Source organism: Podarcis melisellensis, assembly GCF_964234715.1.
Source record: "Podarcis melisellensis genome assembly, chromosome: 2".
In the NCBI taxonomy this organism is placed as follows: Eukaryota; Metazoa; Chordata; class Lepidosauria; order Squamata; family Lacertidae; genus Podarcis; species Podarcis melisellensis.
Window position 1 is genome coordinate 44,136,297 of NC_138529.1, and position 27,148 is coordinate 44,163,444.

At 41.7% G+C, this 27,148-nt stretch overlaps 1 protein-coding gene and 1 long non-coding RNA gene across 3 annotated transcripts in view; one reads left to right on the forward strand and one right to left on the reverse strand.

The window, feature by feature from the left end:
- Window positions 1-3,312, forward strand: part of GABRG2 (gamma-aminobutyric acid type A receptor subunit gamma2) — a 59,781-nt gene extending 56,469 nt beyond the window's left edge. Inside the window, exons 9-10 of one of the 2 annotated variants that reach the window (XM_081899166.1) lie at window positions 612-635; window positions 2,042-3,312. In XM_081899166.1, coding sequence (XP_081755292.1) covers window positions 612-635; window positions 2,042-2,317 — 300 coding nt within the window. In that variant the 3' untranslated portion in view covers window positions 2,318-3,312. The remainder of the gene's footprint in view (window positions 1-611; window positions 636-2,041) is intronic. The other variant, XM_081899167.1, reaches the window with a different exon arrangement.
- Window positions 3,313-5,058: 1,746 nt separating this feature from the next.
- On the reverse strand, window positions 5,059-7,669 carry LOC309364021. Its single transcript, XR_014165699.1, has 2 exons — window positions 5,886-7,669; window positions 5,059-5,741 (listed from the first exon to the last, which is right to left on the reverse strand). It is a non-coding gene; the product is annotated as an uncharacterized lncRNA (long non-coding RNA).
- Window positions 7,670-27,148: the final 19,479 nt, after the last annotated feature.

Consider the following 27,148-nt stretch of genomic DNA (forward strand, 5'->3'; position numbering starts at 1 on the left):
TAGGGTGTTCTATTGGCACAATGCTGTCCCTCCTCCCTTTTAATGCTGTTGTCTTAATTTGTGTAATCTGCATTGAAATCATTGATAAAAGGCAATATATAAATCTCTTAAACAAATAGTTTAAGAACCAAGAGATACTTCTACAATCTGTAATCCTTGTTCACCATATTGTGAACAAGGAAGGTAAAAGGGTAGAAACTAATGCCTATAGACCTTGAGGAAGAACATTATCTACTCAAGACTAGTGGGTCTTTCCCCTTAGTTAGAGGAGCAGAATAGAAAATGGTAGTATTTGACTGTCTTACTCACAGTATGTTTGCCTATCCATGGAAATAACTCAGAACAAACCACAGAACCCTGAACTGTCAATCTATTTTAAATTGGATTTCCAAGTTTTGTTAACTCAGATCCTTCTTTACATGTTAATCGCTTTTAAAGTTCTTATAGAAAATTCTATCTTAAATCCTTTTTCTATTTCTATTTCTTTTGACTTGCTATAGTTTAGAAAAGTAACTTTAATTTATGCTACTTTTTGTCTCCTTTCCCCCCTCTCTACCTTTCTTTAATTTAAAAACCTCTGATTCTTTCTTTTTCTGTCTACAAAACCAAAGCTTCTTCGGATGTTTTCATTCAAGGTATAATATTTTTGGTATAGAAATCCACTGCATGTGACTGCTGAATTGAACAACTATAGCTTCAGTAAAGGCTTGTTAGATATTTATGCATTCTACTTGAAGCAACCTTGCAGTGAAGTAGAATGGCTAATATGTAGATATTAACATGAAGTTGATTCAGCAGCCCAAACACTAATTCACTACTGTTTTGAACTTACGATAAGTTCAATGGATTTTAACATGTTTGGATCGCATGCATGAAGAGAGCCTAGTAGTAAAACCAAAGCATTTGTGCTGCTCTCTTTTTTAGTTATCCATGGGATCCAATCCACTAGCTACACCAAGAATCCACCAAAACCCTTTTAGAACTCAGTTCTGACTCTTAATGATCTCATTTAAAGATATGCAAGCTTCAAATCTCTCAAAGATCTGCAGTGAACAATCAGATGCTATTGGAATGGTGCCAATATTGTTCTTACACAAACTCTCAGAGTTTTGAAAGGGTATAAATTGCTTACATTCGATGCTGTCCCCAGCTCTTCAGATCATTTGCTATCCAAAATGGCAAATACAGGTAGCTGTATAACAACTTCAAATATCCCTCATTCTGAAATGCAGATACTTAGTTCTTCTGGGTGATTCCCCCCCCCCTCAAAAAAAGCAGGTGGGAGCCAAAATCAGAGCTTTATTAAAATTATAATTTTACTTTCTTTCAAACAATTTTTCTGACTCCAGCCTTAATTTTAACAATTCACTCTTTTTGATCATTTGTGTGCCAGCTGCTGTTTTTTGTGCAGTATGTTCACCAAAGGATCAAAAGAGATTGTCAGTAAAACATGATTCAAGTGATTCTACGTGTACAGCTGCTGTATACTGTGTTGACATTATGAAGCTTTTAGTCAGTGGACCATTGTTAATCAAGAGCTGCATGTTGTCAGGAGTGCTTCATAGCAGAGATCATTATAGAGCCCCACCTAACCTATATTCAACTAATTCTTATGTGGCATCCTCTTCCCCTTAACCAAATTCAAGAATTCTGCATTTAAATTATTTCTCACCCCCCCCCAACTTAATAGTGATATGGAGTGGGGGAGGGAGAATTGTGATTGCCTTCTTATATGAAGCAGTCACTTAAACAAATCTCAGCACTTTTTATTCTGCATTCCTATTTGGAATTAAACCCTACCAAACCGATGCTGTTAAGTAAAATGGGAATTTAAAGACTAAGTGTTGAATTGTTGCTTTGAGAAAGTTCCAGATTAAAGGTTCATCATTGTAACATATCTAAGCATCATGGCTCCCTCATTCTGACATTATGTAGAGCAACCGATTTTGATGGATCAAATGTTAGTTGAAACAGAACATTGTAGCAACGAGCAAATCACTCATTCTCCTCTCTGCCCTTTCTTGCTGCTCGTTTGTCCTAGGCACCTACAATCGATATCCGCCCCAGGTCAGCTACTATCCAAATGAACAATGCCACACACCTCCAAGAACGGGACGAAGAATATGGATATGAATGTCTCGATGGCAAGGACTGCGCAAGTTTCTTCTGCTGCTTTGAGGATTGCCGAACGGGAGCCTGGCGGCATGGAAGGATACACATCCGCATTGCCAAAATGGACTCATACGCCCGTATATTTTTCCCAACTGCATTCTGTTTGTTTAATCTGGTCTACTGGGTGTCCTACCTTTACCTTTAAACAAGTAGAAAAGAAATTGGGTGAGAAGAGCCTTACTCCTGGAATTTATTAGAGAGATGGGGAACCTGTATAAATCCAAGCTGACGCCCCACTCCAATGGCTGTAGAGCACTTGAGGGGAATTTTTAACATACTCGTGGGCTTTCCTGCAAGTAGAAGCATCCCATTCTCTTCAGTGCCTGGGAATACTCTACGCATGCTCCTTTATGCACACAGAGCATTCCCTGACATGTGCAGGAGGTGGATCAGCCCTGCGTCACTTAGGAATCCATTGCACATCATGGAACTCTGAACTTCTAAAGTGGTCTGAATTCTTTAGTGCCATAGCCCAGTAACTATCATATCATATATATTGTCTAAGGCTACCATGAAATTGTTGTAGTTTGAATGCTATCAGTCAACGTTTTAAGAAATTCGATAAGCAAAAAAAAGAAACAAGTATTACATACGATACCAATGAATCTGAGAGGCACCGTAGGGAGAGGACCCACAGACCATTAGATTTTGGGCATTATGCAGTGGCAGCAGTTCAAAGGTAAAAATACCATTCAGTTTGTGAGCATTCACTATAAATATGTGATATCTTTGTCCTCTGTGGGCTTTTCCTTTTGGAAGAGTCATCTCTCACTTCAGATCGATGTAACTAGTCTAGGGGAAAATAGCTTTTCTTTACATCCAAATAAAAATAGAACTTTTGGGTGACCTCCCTAAAAGCACATGTACAAATGTTGTAAATATTTCACTACCTTGTAGTACTTGGGTCTAGTGCATGGAGAATTTTTTTTTTGGGGGGGGGGATAAATGGAGCGAAGATACCATATACAATATTGTATTTTATTTCATATCCCTGGCTTTGCTGTTATAGCAGAAAAAAACCATGGATTAAAATCATCCTTTTCTTTCCTGGCAGAAATGCCTTCTCCCTCATGCATGGAAGATTTGAACAGACAGCACTTTCTGTAAGAAGTTAGACAAGCCTTAAGATGTTGAACAGAACATGATCCATAGACAGAGCACATCAGTAAGACCAATATAAATAACACCTTAGTCTATAGATTAGCTCCAGGTGTTTGCTGCTGTTTTATTCCTCATTTCTCCATAGCAACTGAAACTACAATTATTATGTACTACAAGATTGGCTGCGGTATTTTGAAGCATTTGTTTGCAGTCAACTGATCATTCCCTACTCTGAATGCTGATCATTTGCACCTAGAATATTTTGCTGAGATGCATGATCCATCTGAAGAAACCAGAGCCAAATATAGCTCTTGCTATATTTGCTTTTTCACAAATGCAGCAAACTTTTGTTTTCCAAGCAGATGTTGGGACATTTTCATTTTTGCCAGTATATAGTCCCACTGTTCACCATGCATTTGTGTGGAGGCAGTGGTATTCCTCTACCCCAGTTGGTTGATGATGATATAGAGTATATCCTTAAAGACCAACTAAGTTAGTTCTTGGTATGAGCTTTCGAGTGCATGCACACTTCTTCAGTGTATCTGAAGAAGTGTGCATGCACACGAATGCTCATACCAAGAACGAACTTAGTTGGTCTTTAAGGTGCTACTGGAAGGATTTTTTTTTGTTTTGACTATGGCAGACCAACACGGCTACCTATATGTAACTAGAGTATATCCACAGCTAAAACATGATTTAGAGGTAAATGAACAGCAAAAACACAAAAGTGGTGATGGTGGGAGTGTGAGAGAGGTTGTCTTTAATAAACCATATCTGTGTAGCACATGTGTATTCAAATAACAACCAAACCCACTTGGGTCAATCTTGAAATTCATTTAGCAGTAGCTAATGGTTTTAAAACACCTGTACAATGGTCAATTATGCAACGTTAAGCACATGTAAATATAACCAACTTTTTTTTATTGTCACAAACTGAAAACACCAGTTCATATCAAATAGGTTTGCAACTGGGAATGAGGAATTATATATATATATAAGATATATATATATATTATCACTGCAGAATTAACAATAACCAATACAGAGACCTAAGGACAATTTTCCAATGTCTGTATAGTTTTGGAAATAAACATGTATAGAAAGCTATAACTAACTCCTGATCATCAATTGCTCCTTGTCTAATGTGTTTTAAACAAATGCACATACGCATAGTTTTTTTCCAATAAAATGGCTGCACTCAACCTCACAGTAGTTTTTAGTTCCTGACTTCATTAAAAGTGTTTTAGTGTGTGTGAGAGAGCGAGCAATGGTGTTTCTGAATTCAAAGTACTTGTAAAAAGCTATATTTTTTTAGTTAGGCAACTCCCCCATTAAGTTGTATATATCCACTTTTGTTCAGTGCATACCAAAACTTATGCATGCACAAATTGCCATTTAATTCACAGCAGAGCTCTTTAGGTGCAGGAGTGTTTGTGAGACTAAATGCCCTACAACTGCCATTGCCCAGTGGAGGGTCATAGTGAAAACAGAGTGCTTGTCATAACAGGTAGTGTCTGTAAAGGAAATATGGAAGAACCCAACCAAGTTCTAAAGGGAATGAGTGTGAAGTGACTTCAGTATGTGGTTTTACATTATCTCCATCACATGCCACTATTTACATATGGTTGATGGTTTCATAGCCACTAAAGATAAATGGACATCTTAGCTAGTGCTCTAATATCATGTATGGCATACAAATGCATTGTCATTCCTCTCTCTCCTATGTTTCTTTGAATCCCTTGTGCTCCCCCTGCCTCAGAAGAATGATTTTCAGACTTTTTCCCCCAAAGCAACAGTGCTTCTTGGAAATCTAACAGTGATTCTTAACAAGATCATTAATGCTGGACAGCTTCCCTAAGGGAAATTACCAAATCTTCCCCTGCAATGTGCACAGGAAATGGCAATGTCATATCCTAGACTGTATTCTCAGTTTGTGAAAGGCAACACCAGAACCCAACAGATTTTGCTATTTCCTCAAGGTACCAGAGAATGCTCCTTCAGAGTCTTCTGTGCAATGCACAGAAGTTTAATGGCCAACTCACATTGGTGCAGGCATATCAAGAGGGAGAGCTCACTGAAGATCAGAAGTTTGATGGGCAGCAAACCAATGGGAAACTTGGAAAGGTGAATTTCCACCATGACAGTTCAGTTTCTCCATTGGAGGGAAGGACATGTTTGGAACTAGCCATACCAGCACACTTCAGTCCATTTAAAAAGGAATCTGCAACACTTGCCTTCCTAACAACATTTCCCTTTAACTGTGCATTTATGAGTATGGTGCAGTACTTTGATAACTCCCTCCTGGAAAGAATCTGACTGTGATACATCTCATTGCTGGCCAACACACATTCACCATTGAGTCCCCTCCCGTTGCATTTATGTAATATATTGATGGCAGCCTACATATACAATTATATGAAGGGAAAAAGCCAGTCCCCTTCCAATGAATTTCTAAAATCTGCAAGACCCTTAGACCAGTGTTTCCCAACCTTGTGCCTCCAGCTGTTTTTGAACTACAACTCCCATCATCCCTGACTAGCAAGACCAGTGGCAAGGGATGATGGGAACTGTAGTCCAAAAACAGCTGGAGGCACAAGGTTGGGAAACACTGCCTTAGACTAACTTAATAGCCACGACCATTTTCTTATTTAACAAAATCTATGTGTTAGAACTATGATTAGCCACAAATGGGTTCACACCAATTTGTTGAATGGGATGTAACACAACAACAATCTTCACATTTAGAAAGAGAGAAAGATAATCTCAAGGTGTTACCATGTCTGTGGTGTCAACAAGTTGCAACACTTGCATGTTCTCTACAACAGCAAAATTTGGAACAGGGAACCATCAAGGAACCAAGAACTATCAGGGAGATCTGGAAAACGTAGCTGTATAATCAGAAAATGCTGCAAGTTTCAGAAAATCCAAGGCAAGGTCAAAGAAGGGCAAGTGAGTGAAAGAGAAGTAATGTGTGCATGTAGAACAGTCAAAAGCATGGATTATGGAAGAACAGAGTCCACAGTGTTTGGAGACAGATACTTTTTTGGCATCTTGAGTTCCAGAGCCTTTTGAATGTGCCTAGCCCACCAGAAACTGCCACTCAGAGGAGATTCCAGTGGATGTTATTAATATGACAGAAGGCTGAACCTAGACTGAGTTCCTTCAAGACACCCAGCAGAATTGAACATAATCTGTAGAGGCACCCAACATTAAATATTCCACTTTTCCAGTGGTTCACCTGGATTTCAGATGTCTTTCCTCTGAGACATCCCCTGTTTTTAGAAACCCCAGTGCTCAAATCTGGAACTTTAATGTGCTTTTCCTGCTGACAAGTATGATCTATTATGTGTCAGATCAATTATTCCTATAGCTCATTCTATCAAAACTTGTAGGCAGCTGTTTCTAAGACTTCCCAGCACACCCACTGGCCCTTCATAATATGACTGAATATGGGTCTTCCTACATGCAAAGCATGCTCCCTACCACTCCAGATTCAATTTTCTTTCTTCCCTCTAGTACAGCTCCACTTGGGCTGAAAGTAGGTTATTTGTTATTTTAATCTGTAGACAAAGTACAAGGTATGGTTATGATCCCACACTTTTGCAGAGCTCCTGCTGTTCTTTTGTTCCTGCTGTTGCACACAGCCTGCTCTCTAACTCTGTGCAGAAAATAATCTAGGGAGGATGAACTATCTAGGAGAACATGGACTTTCTGGTCTTGCGTATGGTCTTTGCACACTGATCTGACCTTCTGTACAGAGGGTACTTCTACAAATGCATGTTCCTGTCCCTCCACCCTCCATTATTTCAAGAGACTGCATAGAGAGTGCTGATATGAGTTCCACCTATATAGATGTAGGCTACGTGCAGAGGTTTGAATAAATGTGTGGCACAGGGCAAATGGGCAGCATGACAATCCATCTATGTTTGTTGCTAGATTGTATGGGGGCATCTGGATTTTCATTGTCATACATAGCTCAGTTGGTAGAGCAAGGGACTTTTAATCTCAAAGCCATGGGTTTGAGACCCACGTTGGGCAAAAGATTCCTGCATTGCACGGTGATGACCCTCATGATCGCTTTCAACTCTTGAATTCTATAACCCTATGCTTTGATGGAGGAGAATTTCATTTAGTCCACATTATAAAGTGGTCCAGACTAATTTTCCAAGTGTGGATTAGAACACAGTTAACAATGGGACTGTTGAAACTGCAGTGCAGTTTTGGTTAAAAAGTGAATACAAGTGTGCATATTGTACAGGGAAAATGAGTGCAGAATGCATACAAAATTGTGTCTTAGGGGGGAATTGATAGAAAAATATACAAAATGTGCATTTTAAACAAAAAAAATGCATATCATTTAAATGAATTTGCTTTGTGTGTGTATTTTAAAAAATAAAAAAAATCTGCAGAAAATGGGCCAGAACAGACTTATGATTAGACACACGTAAAACTGAAATGAAACAGAAATATTCTCAGCTATCTACCCTAGTTGAGGCTGGATTATGACAACAGAAATTCCTGTTGCATCTGACAGTATGTACTGACCCTAAGGCTCAACTACCTACCACGTGTAGCCTAATTTGTTACTGGAACAACCTTTTCTATGGCAATGGAATTTTCATTGTGCCATTTTCCCATTCTTTTCCTTTCCCCTCTCACTCAGGGAAGCCCATTGCTCAGCTTGTTATCTTAATCCGTCCTTTTTCATATCTGCCCATTGTCTGCTAGCAAAACCAACTCTTTTGAAAATCACTACCCTGACTAGAATTCAGAATCTTTTTCTTGTTCCCATTCTGCGGGGGAAAGAAAATATTGTGGAGAAACTTAAAGGAACAAGTGGGCTTTCAGAGTTGCAGGTTTCTATACCTTTGTAGGAGCATGTACAGCTATAAAGCCATACTAGGCTCAGATGCTACAATGTCTGGCACAGATAGATGTGAAATCTGCTCTTCCTCCTAGGTTTGCAAATGCCATAACATGGCTTCAGATGTGCCCCTCTAGCTTGGTCTTGGGAGAATGTGTTTCTTTCTACAGAGGAACAGCACGTGTTTATATGCCAAAAATCCTAAACTCGTTTCTTGTTATGGGGCTGGGAGAGACTCCCTATCCTAAACCCCGGAGCACCAGTGTCAGTAACAATAAAGAGCTAGATGGAGACATGTTCTGACTCTGTTGAAGACAACTTTCTACAATATTTGTTGTTTTGTTAATAAAGCACACATGATGCCCAGGTCAGCATGCAGTAAACTCATCTTGAAATAGGATTAGAATCATGAGCTGGAAGTGGCCTCTAAGGTAATATTTGTCTTCCAATGTAGGAAACCCACTGTCAACAACATTTTGTCATCTTCTCTCATTTAAGTAGGCTGTTCACACCACAAAGTCTCTTAGGAGGCGGCAGGGGTTCTTTGGTAGGCATTCATTAGAACAGACTGTGCTTCCAAGATTCTCTAGGGACTTTACTTTGTTAGCATATCGTTAAATGGTAGAAGTTCAGTCATCTGACAGGTAATAGAAAGCAATGTAAGTAACAAAACCTTTGCTAAACTGGCCTTCCACTCAGCCTAAGGCAATGAGGGTTTGCTTAAAATGTGGATTTGTGACAAAACCCTCTGGATACAAAATGAATCTTATTAATGGGCACACAATCATACATTGCTCAGCAAAGTGGTACTTTCCCCCACTTTTTTACCAAGTTTGTATTAGAGGTGCACACAAAAAAGGTTTAGTTTGGATCAGGATTTGGGCTTTGGAAAAAGGCTGTCTCAGTCTGTGGTGCAGCCCATTTCAACTTCAGACCATCCTACTCTATTTCATCCCTCCATTCACTATTGGAAATTAAAAAAAAATGTCAACAATTCCCCCCACCTTTTGACAGATGTGAACGAAATGTATAGGCAAAATACATTGATGAAGCCTGCCAATTTTTTAAAAAAATTTTTTGCTGGTGACATTTAAAATGTAGGCTTTGTTATTTTAAAGTAAAAGTCCATGGCTTTATTTTATTTGGGGGCATGACTGAATGAAATTTGCAGGCATCTCTCCTTCTTAAGACATGAATCGTGTCAAATTCCAGAAGGATAGCTGCTGTAGTTTTGGGCACAAGAGTAGCTATTAGAATTTTAAGATGGATAAGAAAATGAATCACTTAATCTCCTGCAGTTTTTTGTGGACAATTGGCCTTAAGACTGTAGACATTAGATGGGGGCCCCTGGGTAAGAAACCTGCCAAATTATAGGCAAAAAGTCCAGAGCTGATGGGCTAGACAGCTTTAAAATTATTTAGGGAAGAAGAACTAAAAGGGCTTTGCTTTCCAGTTGAAACCATTCCCTATAAGGCTATAATGGATCTCTTTCTCTGCCCTCCCCCCTGCCCTCTCCCGCTCTGCCTTCTTTAGCATCCCCACCTGGCATTATTCCTTATAAAAGTGATCTTAGAGACATTACTTACTTTTAATAGACACTTGACTGCAGCATTTTTTGAAATGTCTGGATTGCCAAGGAGCAGCAGAACACTTCAAAAGTCATGGGTACACAGATCCTGCTTTGCCTCAGACATGTCCAAATTCCCTCTGAAGAACCTTGTTTTACCTCAGGATGCATCCAAATCCAACACGCATCCCTAGTTTATACTCCCTGGTCCTGAATAGGGCAACTGTGCCCCTGAAGGACCAGGTGTGCAGCCTGGGAGTCATTTTGGACTCACAGCTGTCCATGGAGGCGCAGGTCAATTCTGTGTCCAGGGCAGCTGTCTACCAGCTCCATCTCGTATGCAGGCTGAGACCCCACCTGCCCTCAGAGTGATACATGCTCTAGTTATCTCCCACTTGGATTACTGCAATGCACTCTATGCGGGGCTACCTTTGAAGGTGACCCAGAAAATGTAACTAATCCAGAATGCGGTAGCTAGACTGGTGACTGGGAGCGGCCACTGAGACCACATAACACTGATCCTGAAAGACCTACATTAGCTCCCAGTATGTTTCCGAGCACAATTAAAAGTGTTGGTGCTGACTTTTAAAGCCCTAAATGGGCTTGGCCCAGTATACCTGAAGGAGCGTCTCCACCTCCATCATTCAGCCCGGACACTGACATCCAGCGCCGTGTGCCTTCTGGCAGTTCCCTCTTTGTGAGAAGTGAAGTTGCAGGGAAACAGGCAGAGGGCCTTCTCAGTAGTGGCACCTGCCCTGTGGCACACCCTCCCGTCAGATGTCAAGGAAATAAACAACTACCTGACTTTTAGAAGACATCTGAAGGCAGCCCTGTTTAGGGAGGTTTTTAATGTTTGGTGCTTTATTATGCTTTTAATTCTGTTGGGAGCCGCCCAGAGTGGCTGGGGATGGGCTGGGTATAAATAAATTATATTATTATTATTATTATTATTATTCTTTTATATGCATTTATTTTAAAAATTGCATCAAGTAGGAATGAACTCCACACATCAAAAGAGCAATTCTATAAAAGGGCAAAACAAGAATAACAACTGGCAGGGTGGTAAAAATTAATAGCTCAAGTACTTTAAAAATATTTCCATTTTAATAAGGCTGCATTCTTATGTGTATTTACTTTGATTCAGAGGCATTTGCATCTGAACACAAAAGCTTTAGATTCTTACTAAGAGTTGCCAACTTCTTACAATTGCTGTTCATGTGCCTTTGACAACAGCTTCTTTGACACACATTAACACAACCCTCACCATCTTGGTGCCATCCATACATTTTGAATGAAAACTCTAATAGTTGGCCATTCTGGCTGCAGCTGATGGGATTGGAGGTCACAGGTTGGGAAAGTCTACACTAGTGGGTAATGATTGTCATCTACATGTAACATGCCACAAAAAATTTTCCCCAGTTGATTCTTGAAGTTCAATGTGCTCTAAAAGGCAAAGGAGCAGGACAGTTCAAAGTCATTTGGCAACACTGCGGTGCTTGAGGTCTTGAAAAACCTCTTAGCATAAATGATTGTAGGAAACCCCATTACAGTATTATCTCCACTCCGATAGCAATATTATGTATGATTTATCAAGCTTGTTCACATAGAATGGCAGCTTATAGTTGTATGGCTTAGAAAATATATGTTCTTCCATAACACTTTGCAGAACCCATTCAGATTCTTACTATTTTTCAGTTATGTCAAATAAAAAAAGTACTATAAACATTTATAGGGCTATTTACTAGTTTATGAGACAATACTGCTAGTATATAGCAGCTATTCTGTTCATAATGATAAATCAGAATTCATGGGCAGCTGAATTATGCTTGAGTTATGAGGCAACATTAACACAAGAATGCCATAAATAACTGTGCTATATAAACAAAATGCACAATATAGATTGAATCTCATTTGCCATTGTGTTTCTCATTCAGCTAGTTGAGAGGGGTCCTCTTTATGGTCTGCTTGGGTTTTTACCATTCTGAAAAACATAGCGTTCCTCCACAAAGTTGGTTAACTTAGTGCTCATCCCTGACTCCAAATCACTTATTAATAAATCATCCTTGGGAGACACTTACTTCCCTCCATTATGAAGTTGAAAATAAAGGAGGGCATCAAATGAAATAGATTGTGAATTCAGGTGAATTCTCCTGCAATCCCTGTTTTCTCCCTCCTGTCCTCTTCCTTCGAGTTATTTTGATTTCTTTTTCTTGGTTATCTGCCTACCTGACCTCTACTGTTGCAATGTCTTGTTAAATAAAGAGAAAGGAATCTTTTGTGACAGACAGAGGTGAAGAATGTTGGGATGTTCTGTTGTACATTTATACACACACACATACACACTGGTATTTCTAAATTGACTAGGACATGAACAAATATCAACACAATCCAGTGTTATTCTCATCTGAGGTTTCTTCAGTCTTCTGCAGCATTCTTATTTAGGAGAAGATGATGAGAAAAGTCTAAAAATAGAGGGTGGATTGCTGAAGGGAGCAGCTAGCTTGCTCTATTTAGTTAAACCTTATTTGCAAGGCAGACTATGAAGGCTCCTTATAGAACCCTTCTTTTAATACATTACAGAAGGCACCTCTTTTCTGTATAGATGTCGGGTCATTTCTTCTTATAGCAAACTTAGGTGGGTCTGCTGCCTACCATTTTAGTATTGAAATGGAACCATCCTAAAATAAGATAGCAGTCTCTATTCCACCCCCTTCCATCTACTATTTAGAAAATAGGCATCTCCCCACAAATGCAGAAATATAGACATTTGTAAATTAGAAGGAAAAGAATTGCTAGGTTGTTTTAATAACAAAACAAAAAAAACCCTCATAAGAAGGACCTTGACGAAAAGCCAGGATTTAAAAAAACTTGAAGGCAGTTGAGGTAAGAAATAGTTTACAGCTTGGATAGATTATACAACCAAAGTCAGTTACCTGAGGCACGCTGCCTAATGGTAGAGCCAGACCTCACAACAGAGAAAAATGCCTCATGGGTGGAAAGAACAAAATAGTGCATACCCTCCAAGATTTCTCCAATGAAAATGGGGACTTCCCGTTTCATAATGATAGTTTTGCTATTTATAGCCCACACATTTTATTGGGTTGCCCCAGCACTCTGGGCAGCTTCCAATGTATATAAAAACATAATAAAACATTAAACATTTGAAAAACTTCCCTATACAGGATTGCCTTCAGACAGCTTGGGGTGGGGGGTGGGTCAGATAACTCCATAACCTCCTACCTTTCTTCAATGAAAATAGGGACATCCTAAGGAAAAGTGGGACATTCCGGCATCAAATCAGAAACTGGGACGGCTTCTCTAAATCAGGGATGTCCCTGGAAAATAGGGGCACTTGGAGGGTCTGCAAGTGGCCTGGCCCACACTTTCTTTTCTTTTCTTTTTTCACACACACACACACACACACACACACACATGGCCTGAACAAGGCTTCCAGCTAGCTAGAAGAATTATTCATACTGGGTGGACATGCACTATAAAAATGTTGCTTGTTGCAGGTTTTTTGTGTGTGTGTGCATGCGCAAGTACAAACAAATACACACACAAACATGTTTGTGTGCATGCATACTTGTGTCCATGCTTATCAGTTGATTAAGAGCTTTGAGAGTATTTATCGTGAGAAAAGCTTTGCAATTATGCCAAGACATAGCAGAACCAAACTAGTTCCATACCGTCCACTTACACTGACAACAGCTGTCAAGGGTCTCCAGTCCTGCCACGTGAGAGCCTTTCTTGAACCATCTGCATAGAACCTTTGTGGTGTAATGGTTACAGTGTTTGACTAGGACCTGGGAGACCAGGGTTCCAATCCCTGCTCAGCAATGCAACTCACTAGGTGACCTTGGGACAGCCAATCACTCTCAGCCTAACCTACTTCACAGGGGTTTTGTGAGGATAAAATGGTGAGAAAGAGAACTATGCACACCACCTTGAGCTCCTTGCTAAGATATAAATGCAATAAACAAATAAACAAACACCCAGCACAAGTACAAAATAAAGAATATAGGTTCCACGTTGCCCACTGATGCATCAGGAATGTGCCATTCATTACTTGACTTTCCAGAATAACCGGGGTCTATTTGACATGTTTGTTTATTTCACGTTGCATGCATTGCTCCCTTGCACCATATGATACCCTTGATTGTGGGTTGCTTGGTACATTTTGATCAAACCTCTACAACAATTTAATAAGCTGAAGCTGAGTCATTTTTGTTCAATCTCCATTCTTGACAGAAATGACATAATTTGATTTCTTAATGAAAACAGCTCAATGTGCAGACCCAAAGATGTGTTCTTTAATGGAGAATAAAGAACAGGCATTATGGCAATATAGACAGGGACTTAATTTTTTTTAAAAAATAATGTAATGTCCTCAAGGCTCATTTCCTTCCACGACTGGATCTTCAAATCCTTTCAGTTGGCTCTTATGCCCTAATTAAATGAATTAGTCTTAACTATGGTTTAAAGTTTGTTTTTTTATTTACACATCTGCTGAAGAAACACTCAGAAAACATCAGTAAAGTTATCACTACAAAGCAACAAAAGCAGCAGCAGCAGCGTCTTCAATTAGAGCTACCATATAATGCTACCCTTACAAATCAAACAATAGATATTAAGACCACAGCAGACAGCAAGGTGTGGAATGGCTTCAGTCCATTTAAAACCAATGAATTATCCACAAACACCATGTTACCATAAGCATCAGGCAATCTCTCTGAGACCACAGAATCACAGAGCTGGAAGGGACCACAAGGGTCATCTAGTCCAACCCGCTGCAATGTAGGAATGGTTTTGCCCAATGTGGGGCTCGAACCCATGACTCTGAGTTCTACCAACTGAACTATCCTTTGTACAGATGAGTACTGAATTCCAAGTGAAGCCTCCTCATGCTTTATGTTGTTGTTGTTATTTTGTCATTTAGTTGTGTCCGATTCTTCATGACCCCATGGACCAGAGCACGCCAGGCACTCCTGTCTTCCACTGCCACCCGCAGTTTGGTCAAACTCATGCTGGTAGCTTCAAGAACACTATCCAACCATCTCATCCTCTGTCGTCCCCTTCTTGTGCCCTCCATCTTTCCCAACATCAGGGACTTTTCCAGGGGGCCAAAGTACTGGAGCCTCAGGACGATCTGTCCTTCCAGTGAGCACTCAGGGCTGATTTCCTTAAGAATGGATACATTTGATCTTCTTGCAGTCCATGGGACTCTCTAGAGTCTCCTCCAGCACCAGAATTCAAAAGCATCAATTCTTTGGCAATTAGCCTTCTTTATGGTCCAGCTTTATGGTCCATGCTTCATACCAAGGCTAAATAGGAATAGACTCACAAGTGGCAAGTGCTGAATATTTCAGTGTGAGGCCCAAGAAAGCCTGGCCTTGGTAAAAATTCTAGCTGTGTCAGAGTATACTAGAGCCCCATCTGAACTATCCTTTCAGAGCATTTCCAACATGGCTTCCATAAAAGAATCTTGGGGCCTGTCGTTTGTCGAGGGTGCTGAGAGTCATTAGGAGGCCCTATTCCCCTTCAGAGCTACAATTCCCAGAGTGCTTTAAAAATCATTCCCTCTGTGAGAGAACTCTGGAAATTGTAGATCAGTGGTGTGGGCAGGGGTCTCTTAACTCTCAGCCTCCTAAACACTCTACAGTCCCCACAATTCTTTAGAGGAAGCCATGACTGTTTCAGGAGGCATGACAATGCTTTAGGTGTACAGATGGAGCCTAGGAAGAAGGGTTGGGGTAATGAGGGTTTCTGGTGGATCCAAGCTAGCTCATTGGTACAGGCTTGTGTCCCTGGGAAATTCAAAGGAGAGTGAGGGACCACTGGAAAGTTTTTTAAGCTGGGAAGATGAGAAGAGCTCCACCTAGAAACCTTTTACAGTTTGAGGTCTTTATTCCCATCTGAGCAACTTTCTGAGAGCCACATGCAATTTTGGGGGTGGGGGGAGGTAGAGCAAAAGCAGGCAGAACATTAAACATATATTTCATCTTTGTACAGCAGGCTAGTTTTGACACAAAACCCTCTTTTCCATCCACACAACCAAGAAGCATTGTCAGATGTCAAGGCCACATTCCAGTCAGGCAAAAACACTCTGGATGCAAAGCATGGCCAGTGAGGGATGTGCCCCTGGGCAGAGGGCATGTGGCAATCTGTGGAGAGTTCCAAGGGCCAGATAGAGAGACATTGAGTACCATATTTGGCCTCTGGTCAGGGCCGCAGGTGGCGCTGTGGGTTAAAGCCTCAGCGCCTAGGACTTGCCGATCGAAAGGTCGGCGGTTCAAATCCCTGCGGCGGGGTGCACTCCCGCTGCTCGGTCCCAGTGCCTGCCAACCTAGCAGTTCGAAAGCACCTCCGGGTGCAAGTAGATAAATAGGGAGCTCTTACCAGCGGGAAGGTAAACGGCGTTTCCGTGTGCGGCTCTGGCTCGCCAGAGCAGCGATGTCACCCTGGCCACGTGACCCGGAAGTGTCTCCGGACAGCGCTGGCCCCTGGCCTCTTAAGTGAGATGGGCGCACAACCCCAGAGTCTGGCAAGACTGGCCCGTACGGGCAGGGGTACCTTTACCTTTACCTTTACAGGGCCTGAGGTTCCTCATCTCCTAAGGTTGCCACCAAGGTTCATCTAATACATGATTTGAAGCAGACTCTGTGACTCTGCTAATGTCCAATTGTGTTGTGAAATGCAGTCCTTGTAGATTGCAAAGTCGCCAGAAATATTTCCACACAAATATGTTTGTTCTCATTAGTCATCTATCTCTGCTGAGCAGAGAGTTCATTTGCTCAATGTAATGGCATCTACCACATAGCCTCATTATTTTATTGCTACCAGACCTTTGTTTCTATATCAACGTGGAACCTATTCTTTCTGAGAGAAAGGACAGTCACTAGATACCTCACATTCTTAATAAATCAAATGACTGGCTTCAGTTGAAAGAATGCCCTTTTTCATAGTGTCAGGATGATTTAAAGCAGCTTGTCGGATGCCCATGAATGAACTCTGCTACCCTCAGAAAAGAAGATGATCCTATTAAGACCAAAATGAAGTGTGTGGGGAGGGGAGGGGGAAGCAGTCTGGAAGGAATAGGTTCAGTTTTGTACAATGGTTATTGTATGAAAATGGCAATGCAATCTCCCCTTTTCAATGGGTAGGAGACAGCCACCTTTCCATCTCTATGCCAGATTCCTTTATATCAGGCATAGGCAAACTCAGCCCTCCACATGTTTCGGGACTACAACTCCCATCATCCCTAGCTAACAGGACCAGTGGTCAGAGATGATGGGAATTGTAGTCCCAAAACATCTGGAGGGCCAAGTTTGAAGATGCTTGCTTTATATTATGTCACTGCAGCTAAACCATGCATGCCAAGCCTGGCTTACCGAGCACAAGGTATATCTGCTGAGTAGAAGGGCCCTTCAGCGGCAAAAAATGGAACAGTAGCTATGATGTCACTTGTTATTGTCAAGTGTTACACAGCCTGCAAAGGAGTGTGATGGAAAAGTCTGAGCTGCTCAAGTAAAAAAACAAAACCTGTTGTCCTCTAGTTTCCTTAACCCTAAGCAAGTTTCTTTGGGACACCACCAGTGTAGCTCACAGCTGCCTCTGCCTCTTCCAGTAGCAGACGTAGTGCTCTCAAATTTCAGTGGCACCCTGTGCCAGCCAAAATTTGACACTCCCCTACCTTTCGCCTTCTGCTCTACATCGTTGTTTTGGCACCCTCTTGGCATGGTGCCCAGTGTGGGTGAACCAGTTGCGCTCCACTAAAAATGCCTCGGGACGCGGGTGGTGCTGTGGTCTAAATCACTGAGCCTAGGGCTTGCCAGTTCAGAAGGTCAGCAGTTCGAACCCCCAAAACGGGGTGAGCTCCCGTTGCTCTATCCCAGCTCCAGCCAACCTCGCAGTTTGAAAGCACGTCAAAGTGCAAGTAGATAAATAGGTACCGCTCCAGCAGGAAAGTAAACGTGTTTCCGTGCGCTGCTCTGGTTCACCAGAAGTGGCTTAGTCATGCTGGTCACATGACCTGGAAGCTGTACGCCGGCTCCCTCAGCCAGTAAAGCGAGATGAGCGCCGCAACCCCAGAGTCGGTCACGACTGGACCTAATGGTCAGGGGTCCCTTTACCTTTTAAAAATGCCTCTGTCTCTTTCCATTTGTACTTTGTAGTCATAGCCACAAAGGAAGTTTCTGGTGAAGTAGGTGAGAAAACATAGCTCTCTCTTACCATAGCAATATTCAATTAAACAGGTCTGTAAATAGTAGTGATTTTTTCAGGGGGTACCCAAGGGTACACTGTACCAGCACCTTTGCGGGGAGGGGGAAATGTGACACTTACTGTAACAACTTCTCGGTGAGTACCATCACCTATTTTTTCTAGGAAAAAAGAAAGCACTGATAAATAGTAGGCAACCATGCACAAAAAACTGGGTCACAATTCAAAATAGCAAAACGAGGTATGTTGCCCAACTCAAATCACCCCAAAGGCCATTGGAGTGAGAGAGGAATAAATACCGTATGTCTTGTATCTGAGATAATACTTGGTTTAACTCAGAGGTGGGGAAACCTCAGTTTTCTGGTCAGATGCACATCCAAATTTCATGCAACCCTCTGGATTCTTTCCCAACTATTCCATGGGAAAGAAAAGGGGCTTTGATCTTGTTAAACATCCATTGCATCTACTTCCTGTGTAAGACAATCAGCTAAAAGCAGAAAGGTAATTGTCTCGGCAGGCTTGCGTTTCTTGCAAAAACTAGTTCATGCATTTTGCAATTAAATGCATGCAAGTTTCAGGGTGAAATTGCATTTTGAAGTCTGAGAATTAAGTAGCCGTAAGGCAGGCTCTGCATTTCAGCTGTGCATTGACTTAAGTCTGGGTGCTTCCGCTGGGACTACTGAGCTGTTTTTGCCTCCCCCCCCCCCCGACAGTCAGTACAGATAAAACAGAGTTTGAAGAAAATAGAGGTTGAGAGATAAGATTGTGTATGGGTCTGCCCACACCCACTTTGGGATTTGACCTTCCCCATGGCTGGAATGTCCTTGAGCCCATGGATTTGACATTAATGGCTTGCACTTCCTGCTTCCTTTTGGTCAGCTCACATTCTGGAACCTCCTATTTTGAAAATTAAATCCAGCCTACGGAGTACAGACATGCCTAGTCTGATTCTCAGAAAAATTCAGTGTCATGCTCTCCTACAGCATGTTCAGTAATCTAAATTCACGTCTGTAAAGAATGCTTTTCTTGGTCAGGGATGAATCTTCTCACCTTTCAATTCAACTTCACACCTCCCTCTATATGCTGCGTTCTTGATGCCATTCACCAAAGCTTTTGGGAAGAATGGCTTGGAAGAATCTCATATGGACTGCAACTTCAAGTGACACCGTCTCGAAACCAAACAAAACCCATCATCAAATATTTGTCATATTTTCTCTTCGTACCCCCTCAGCAGATTCTGACAGTCTGCCAGGCTAAATCTCAGAATGTGTCAAATGAAATATAAATTAATACTCCTTGACTATTGCCATTCAGAGAGCAAGGAGAAATTCAGGCAGGTGATGCCAGCTTGTCAGTTATTCCTTCAGAAAGTGTGGAGCTAGAGATACACGCTTGGGGTTTCAGTTTGTCTATGTATCCTCTTGTCAGTGTGTTAAAGGTAAAGGGACCCCTGACCATTAGGTCCAGTCGTGACCGACTCTGGGGTTGCGGCGCTCATCTCGCTTTATTGGTCGAGGGAGCCGGCATACAGCTTTCAGGTCATGTGGCCAGCATGACTAAGCAGCTTCTGGCGAACCAGAGCAGCGCACGGAAATGCCGTTTACCTTCCTGCCGGAGCGGTACCTATTTATCTACTTGAACTTTGACGTCCTTTCAAACTGCTAGGTTGGCAGGAGCAGGGACCGAACAACGGGAGCTCACCCCGTCGCAGGGATTCGAACCGCCGACCTTCTGATTGGCAAGTCATAGGCTTAGTGGTTTAACCCACAGCGCCACCTGTGTCTAGCTACCTTGTCAGTGTGTAGCTATGTGGAAAAAGCCTTTTGGGTGTTTGGGGTGTGTGGAGGCGGGGGATGCTCCAGCTCTCCTAATGCTAGAAACAAGCTAGAGCTGCACATCATTAAGACTTTCACATGTTCCTTTGGGGAACATATACTGAGGATCTTTTTAAGAAATCTTACTGGCATTCCCCATATAGCTGCTCTTCACACATCCTAGGTATCCAGACTCTGTTAGTTTGGGAAATGCACATTAAGGTTAGGAAATCACACTCAAAAGATGCACATGACCCCTTTTTGTTCCCTGCACCTTTTTGCATGCAATACATCACTGGCTGTGGCCAAAATGGCCTTCATTCAGGAACTGCCCATAGAATGTTCTAGAACAAAAATTCTCCAATTAATAATCCACAGCGCTGGCCGCCACCATCCCTTACCCCTAACCAACATGGAAAAGCTGAAAGATTCTTCAGATCCCCTTTATCCAGCCTCTGAAGGAGACCTATGACCCATGAGGATGGCAGTAGCTATTCACAGTCATCCTGAGAGCTTGCTCCCTATGAAATGAAAATGTTTCAAGTGAACAGTAGAGATTGTGAGTCTAATTGGTCCTCAAATACTTCTATCACACAGGGAAATAAAGCCATACAGTGGTACCTTGGGTTACATGCGCTTCAGGTTACAAACGCTTCAGGTTACAGACTCCGCTAACCCAGAAATAGTACCTTGGGTTAAGAACTTTGCTTCAGGATGAGAACAGAAATCGTGCTCCGGCAGCGCGGCAGCAGCAGGAGACCCCATTAGCTAAAGTGGTGCTTCAGGTTAAGAACAGTTTCAGGTTAAGAACGGACCTCCGGAACGAATTAAGTACTTAACCCGAGGTACCACTGTAATATGTTTTCCATACAGATGTACTGTGGATGGCCAGGGTTATCAATTGTATATTACCAGCCCACTCCAGAACAGCTGCTTACGAATTGTCATTGACACTGAGCTTATGCTATCCTGGCATCAAAAGGCATCATAGAAAAGCTACAGACATATGGTTCTACCCTTATTTTAGAGAACCTTTTCTAATTTCTACCAACTTAGTATAGTTTAGGTTTTTTTGGAGGGGGTGTTGATTCCTATTCAACCAGGTGCATAACAATATGAGACATTACATTCAATGTAATTTATTCATGCTCATTCAGGCATTCTGCAGTGTTTTGTTCCTTCATTCAGGTGCAGGTTGGGTTCTTTTCAGGATCACAAAGCATTTTTTATCTTTCTCATTATACAGCTCAAAATTGGATTACAAATGAAGAGCCATTGACCAATCTCAGCCCTTTATTAATGTTTGTGAAATATCTATTTTTTCCGAGCAGCAAGCTGTAAAATGAAAACTTATTCAGCGTGTGAGTCCACCTGCCAGGTCAGGGCCTGTTGGCACCAAATCCCCTACCTCTCTCATGCTTACTGTGACTAGATTATGCAAATGAAGCAGTGTTTGCTATTGAATTAAAATCAGATTCATTCAGTTAACAACTCTGTACCTCAGCAAGAGTTGTGGATTTAATGTTTCTAGGCTTTTGAATAGTCTCTGGAACTGTCTCTGCATGTTCAAACTTAAGAGCTTTCTTCAACTTGGATCTCCATAAGTACACCTGGAGATTTACTTCCTTCATCTTTTCAGCATCACTGCCACCATTACAGTGGTCACAGAATTGTAGAATTGATGATTGGTAGAAAACAAATGTGAAAAAAGCAACCCACAGGAAAACATGAAAAAGTTATGGATTCTCAACACTTGCATGTTTGTCTCTTTGTTTTACACATTACTTCTGTCTGTCCCCTCACCCCCCGCCCCGAGGAGCAAAGGTTCACATTGCACCCATTGGTTGCCATTAGCTTCACCTCTGTCCTATATCCAGAAATCCACAGAAAGTGTATGGCCCACGCTTGTATTTAATGTCTTTATTTAGAGTTAACAAAAAGCTATGTTCCCTAAATTCCACTACATCTTCTGTTTGGCAGACAGAGAGAATAACTTGATTCCTAACCCAAACCTACTGCCTTGTGTTAAAGATATAAGTTTAATATGCATAAAATGTAATGTTTGTACACACTGAAGTTTGGAAAAAAAAAACTTTGTAAAGGGTAGCATTTACAAAGGGAGAGAAGTTTGCATTAAGCAGGGAACAGACCTAGCTCAGAGTGTTGGCAGAAAGAACTTCCAGCACGCTGGAGGAGAGATTAGGCTCCATGTTGAGTATCAAGCAAGATGCTTTCATAGGATCTCTCTGGGATCAGAGAGAGGAAAGATACTGAAACATTTTAAGGACTTAAATAAGACAGGACTGCATTGCTTCCTTGTTTAAGAGCAATGTGTTAACTTGGTATTTTTGTAGTTTATTTGTAACTAATTTAAGACTGTTTCCTGCAAAGCTTTGAAACTCGTTCTTGTGATGGAGAGCAAATTCATATCTAATCTGCACAAGGTCCAGATCAGGGATTCTGCTTGCAGCAACTCTTAACACAAGAAAGATATGCTCTGGGGTAGATAATACTGAGCTAGATGGACTAGTTATTTGACTGTATAACAGGGATGAGGAACCCTTTTCTTCTGTAGTGCTGCATTCCCACTTGGAAACCTTCCAAGGGTTGTATACCAGTGATGGGTGGGACCAGAAGTGAAAGTGGGCAGAGAAATGGATGTAGCTTTTATGTTTGTATAGTAGACTACATTCCAGCTATGCAAAAACCAGAGCTTTCTACATGCACAAACATTTTACCATCCTACAGCCTTCCAAACAAGCAAGAGAGATTATCACAATTCAAAGACATGTTCCAGCCAGACATAAGCCCTTGAGGGCATGGAGTGGGGTCAGTGAGACATGTGGTCTGGGTAGAGAGCTGTGATCAGGAGAGGGGATGTGAACCAGACAGAGTCTCAAGTACCAGAAAGAGAGAGAGAGGAGCTCAAGGAGATACATTTGGCCCCTGGAACACCCCCACTATATAAGATAGCTTCCTATGTTCTCGTGCTACCTTCGCCTTACAAAGAGCTAACTGAATGGATGCCCAGTTCATGTACCAGCCTAAGTTGCTGTTGGACTCTAGTTTCCACCAGCAACATTTCAGCAGGTACTAAGTCCTCTTTGGCACAACATAACTTCCACACTGTACAATAAATGTAACAGCTAAGGATGCACTGCTAATACATTCATGTCCAGCCAATAGAAGGTAATTATTTCATTTAAAATAGATGAGAATCATTAGGCTGAAGCTGAATCCAGACAAGACAGAAATGAGTTTTGTGGGGAATCCAACTGTTTTGGGACAAGTGATTTATGAAGTAAATGTGACTCTATTGGATTAGGTGTGCAATCTGGACATGCTTCTTGATCTGACTATGCTGCTTGAGAAAAAAGGTGTTTGGGGTGGGGTCAATGTTGCCATTGTCCAGCTAAGCAGTTTAATAATAATAATAATAATAATAATTTATTTATACCCCGCCCATCTAGCTGGGTTTCCCCAGTTTGTGCTGAGCCAGTGTGATGTAGGAGACTACCAGATTAGGATCAGGGAAACCACTGTTATTGAAATAAATGACCTTGGGCCTGTCATGATCTTTCAGCCTAACATAGACACCTGGGTTGTTGAGAGGTCAAGAATGGAGAGCATAGTTATTCTACTTTGAGTTCCTTGCACAAATAAAAAGAAATGCAGGTTAGGTGTGCAATAAGTCAGACTAAATTTATAAAGCATCATAAAAGCAGAGCCCATAATAAAATCATAGAGCTGGAAGAGACCACAAGGGTCATTTAGTCCAACTCCCTGCAATGCAAGAATCTTTTGCCCAATGTGCTCAAACTCACAACCCTGAGATTGAGAATCTTGAGCTCTTCCAACTGAGCTAAACCAATGGGATTGATTGATGTGGTCAGTCTTTGATACTTTTCAATACGGCTTGTGAAATTTAGCTGGGCCTGGTTCCTGATTGCTACTTCCTGGTTGGGGCACAGAGATTGAATCATACTCTGCCATTGCTGTGAACACTACACTGGCTTCACATTAGTTGCCAGCCGAATTAAAGGAGCCAGTCTCCAGTGGTCCTTATAACGGACACTTTCCCATATGTTACTGGATTAGATCCAGTGTTCCCATTACTCAGGATGCTCTCACTGAAAAAAGTGCTCATTTTTTTCCTGATTCCTCCTACCTGTGCCAAATGAATATCTGCTCTGGATAATTGTGAGCAGAGTGCGGAGGGGGGGGGCAAAAAAGGCAAAAAAAAATTGCTTCCTCCTTTTGTTTGTACATAGGCAGCTCAGTGCACAACCCAACAGGAAATTTTAGGTTAAAACATTTTGCAAATGTTGTACAGGGTGGGTGATTCCTGTGCAACACATACCCTCACTTGGCAGAAAGAGGGTTCTTTCATATATAACGCAGCCATGATACAGTCAATTATGAAGATATACTAATTTATATGTTAATATATTCTGCCATATAAGCTGTTCCTACTATTGCAAATGTGACTTTGCCAGAGTTGTTGAATCCTTGGACAGTTAATAATAGACTTTAGCCATACACCATTACAAATCCATCTCCGATGTCAAAAAGAAAATTAAACAATGCAAAATTATAGTAGATAAAAATGTATACATAAAACATAACTAGCTTCAGTCCTATCCATCAAACCGTACAAAAATACACAATAAAAAACATAAACAGTCTCTACATCAGCATCTCAGAAACATTAAAAATTAATTTAGAACAACATTAGCTTCCACAAACTGTTGCCTGCTTCTGCCAGCGGCGCAAGTACTGGATCCTGCAGCCTGAGGAGGAAGCTGGTGTAAGGCTAAGCATGTTTATTCAGTCTACTAAGTTCAGCAGGACTTACCCTCTGGTAAGGAATGCAGCATCAGTATATTTGTCTACTAGCAAATAATTCAACAAGTGGGGATATTTAAAAATAATAGTACTGTAGCTGCCCTAATCTTAGGAAGTGTCTTAACATATAAGGCAGGAATTTGATGTTCATCAGCAAACACGGGGTTCAAAGTTCTGTGTTTGCCTCTAATGTGTGGAGCAGAGCAGGAGAACGGGTTGGCCCAGGGCTTTCCATTGTGACACCTGCGATTGCCACAGCACCACAGAGGTCTTTCCCTGGCCCACCTGTGAGTCCCTCCACTCGCTGCCTCCTTGGTCATCAGTTGGTGAGGGTGGCTATCTCTTGAAAAATGCACCCATGGTTAATGACCCATATGTTAATCAGTTCCTCCCCCCTAACACACACACAAATGCTTTCCCACAATGATCCATGCATTGGGATCATCAAGAGTAAGTTATTGCAAGGAGCTCCATGTGGGGCTACACTTGGGCCTGGTCTGGAGGCTCCAGGTGGTTCAAAATGCTGTAGCTAGGTGGTTGGTGGGGACAGCCTATCACCAGCTGGCACTCAAAAACCTGCACAGGCTACTCATATGCTACATCCAAGGTTCTTGCATTACTTTACAAGGCCCTTCACAATTTGGATCAAGGATACCTCAAGGACTGCCAAATCCTTTGCAGGGGTGCCAACATGAACAATTGTTGGAGGGAGAAGGACAGAAAAGCCCCTCCCGCATAATCAATCACATTATGTAGTTCATGCACACCATTTGAATAGCAATGCCCATTATCTGGGGTGGCCCCCTCAAATATTTTATTTGAGGAATGAAGACCCTTCAGCCCCTAGGAGTTGGTTCCTATGATCCTTTAAAGCCCTGCCCTTTAAAGCCCTGCCCTGCGACTTCAGGGGAGTTGCTATTAGTGGTCTCCCATGACTTATGTCCACCAGGTGCCATGCATTTAGTATGGTGGACTTAATTTTGTGGAGTCCCATTCCAACCCGATCCAGCACTTACTATAGACTTTTTAAAAAAAATTCCAGCTGGCATTTTAATTGAAGTTTGATTTTATAGTTTTAATTTTTTAATTTTTTTTTAGTTTTTGAAATGTATCTTTATCAACTGCTTATAGACTATTGCAGTGAAGTGGTATATAAATCATTTAAATAAGAAATATTCTATTTAATTATCACAATAATACCAGAATCATGGGGAACAGTTAGGAAAAAGAGTTGACACTAGCAACTAATGCCAGATTTAAGGCAGGGAGCACCCCAGTTTTTGGCTGCGTTCACAAGTAAATAATCCCCAGGTGCATTTTAAACTGCTGCTGCAGCAGTTCATGGTTCTGTAGAGATCAATTTACTGTGAAACACAAGCCAAAGCACTTCCCACAGCAAAACTAGCAGTGACTATTTGGCAGCAATCTCTCCTAGCTACAAATCAGTTTGGATGCTATTGTGCTGATCACTGTACAATGCCATCCAGAACAGATCTCATACCTCAGGTTCTGGATAGCATCACAAGGCAGACCAGGGCTTTCTTCCACCGCTGAGAGCATGCTATAAATGGGAAATAGCTTTATTCACTTACAAACTCTGCACCAACACAAATCTGCTAAAAACATGCTCACAATCCTTCATTGCAGACCCTTCAGCTGAGAGCTGGGAATATACCTGTCCAATTTTTAGTAGTTGGTTTTCAGAGCCAAACCCCCTATAAAGTAGCATACAAAGAGAAACAGAACTGCAGAATCTCAGGGTATGGGGCACTGAGGCCAATCACAGGCTGAGGCCAAATCTCAAACATCATTGGGTTGACCCAGGATTTGGCTGGAGCAAGTTCAGGCAGCTCTGAGTTGGATCAAGTCCACCCAGCACTATCCAGAACTGTCAAGCGACAGGGGTGATGGTGACTGTCCATTAGCAAGGAGTGGAGGAGAGAGAAAGAGACACAGGCAACCTGCCAACATCTCCTTTCTCCCTTTCCAAACATATATTTAACTAAGATTTAAAATCCTCATTAAACACTGTGCAAGTCCCTCCATACAGTTTGGGCCACAGATCTGGGTCAGATTCGTCCCCCAAATCCAATTGGGAGCAGGGTGTCAGCTCATTCCTAATGGATATATACTAGGGCTGTGCAAGCAATTTGACAAAGGCCTGAACTGAATCGGATCAAAAAAACTTCAAATCAGTCTGAACCAAATCAGATGGATCCTCATTGCTCTAGGAAGTATAATACCCACACTCTTGTTTCCCTCTTTTCTACTCCATTTCTCTTTCTGTCTCTCTAATTCTCAAGCAAGGTAGGCATGTCGTTGCTTGCCAGAGCTCTTTGTGTTCTATCTCCCCTCTCAAACCGGTTTGGAATCAGCGTCTTCTTTTGTCTATGGCCTCCTGACGTTAATTCATTGCTCCTGGTCCGATTTAAATACTGCTTATATTGTTAATAGTTTGCTTTTACAGCGACTTGCCCATTGATAATATTTTCTGGTTTTGTAAGGCATTTCATTCTTAGCTTTGGTTTGCTGCCTAATTCTCCTTGGGACGAGTGCAACTTGTGC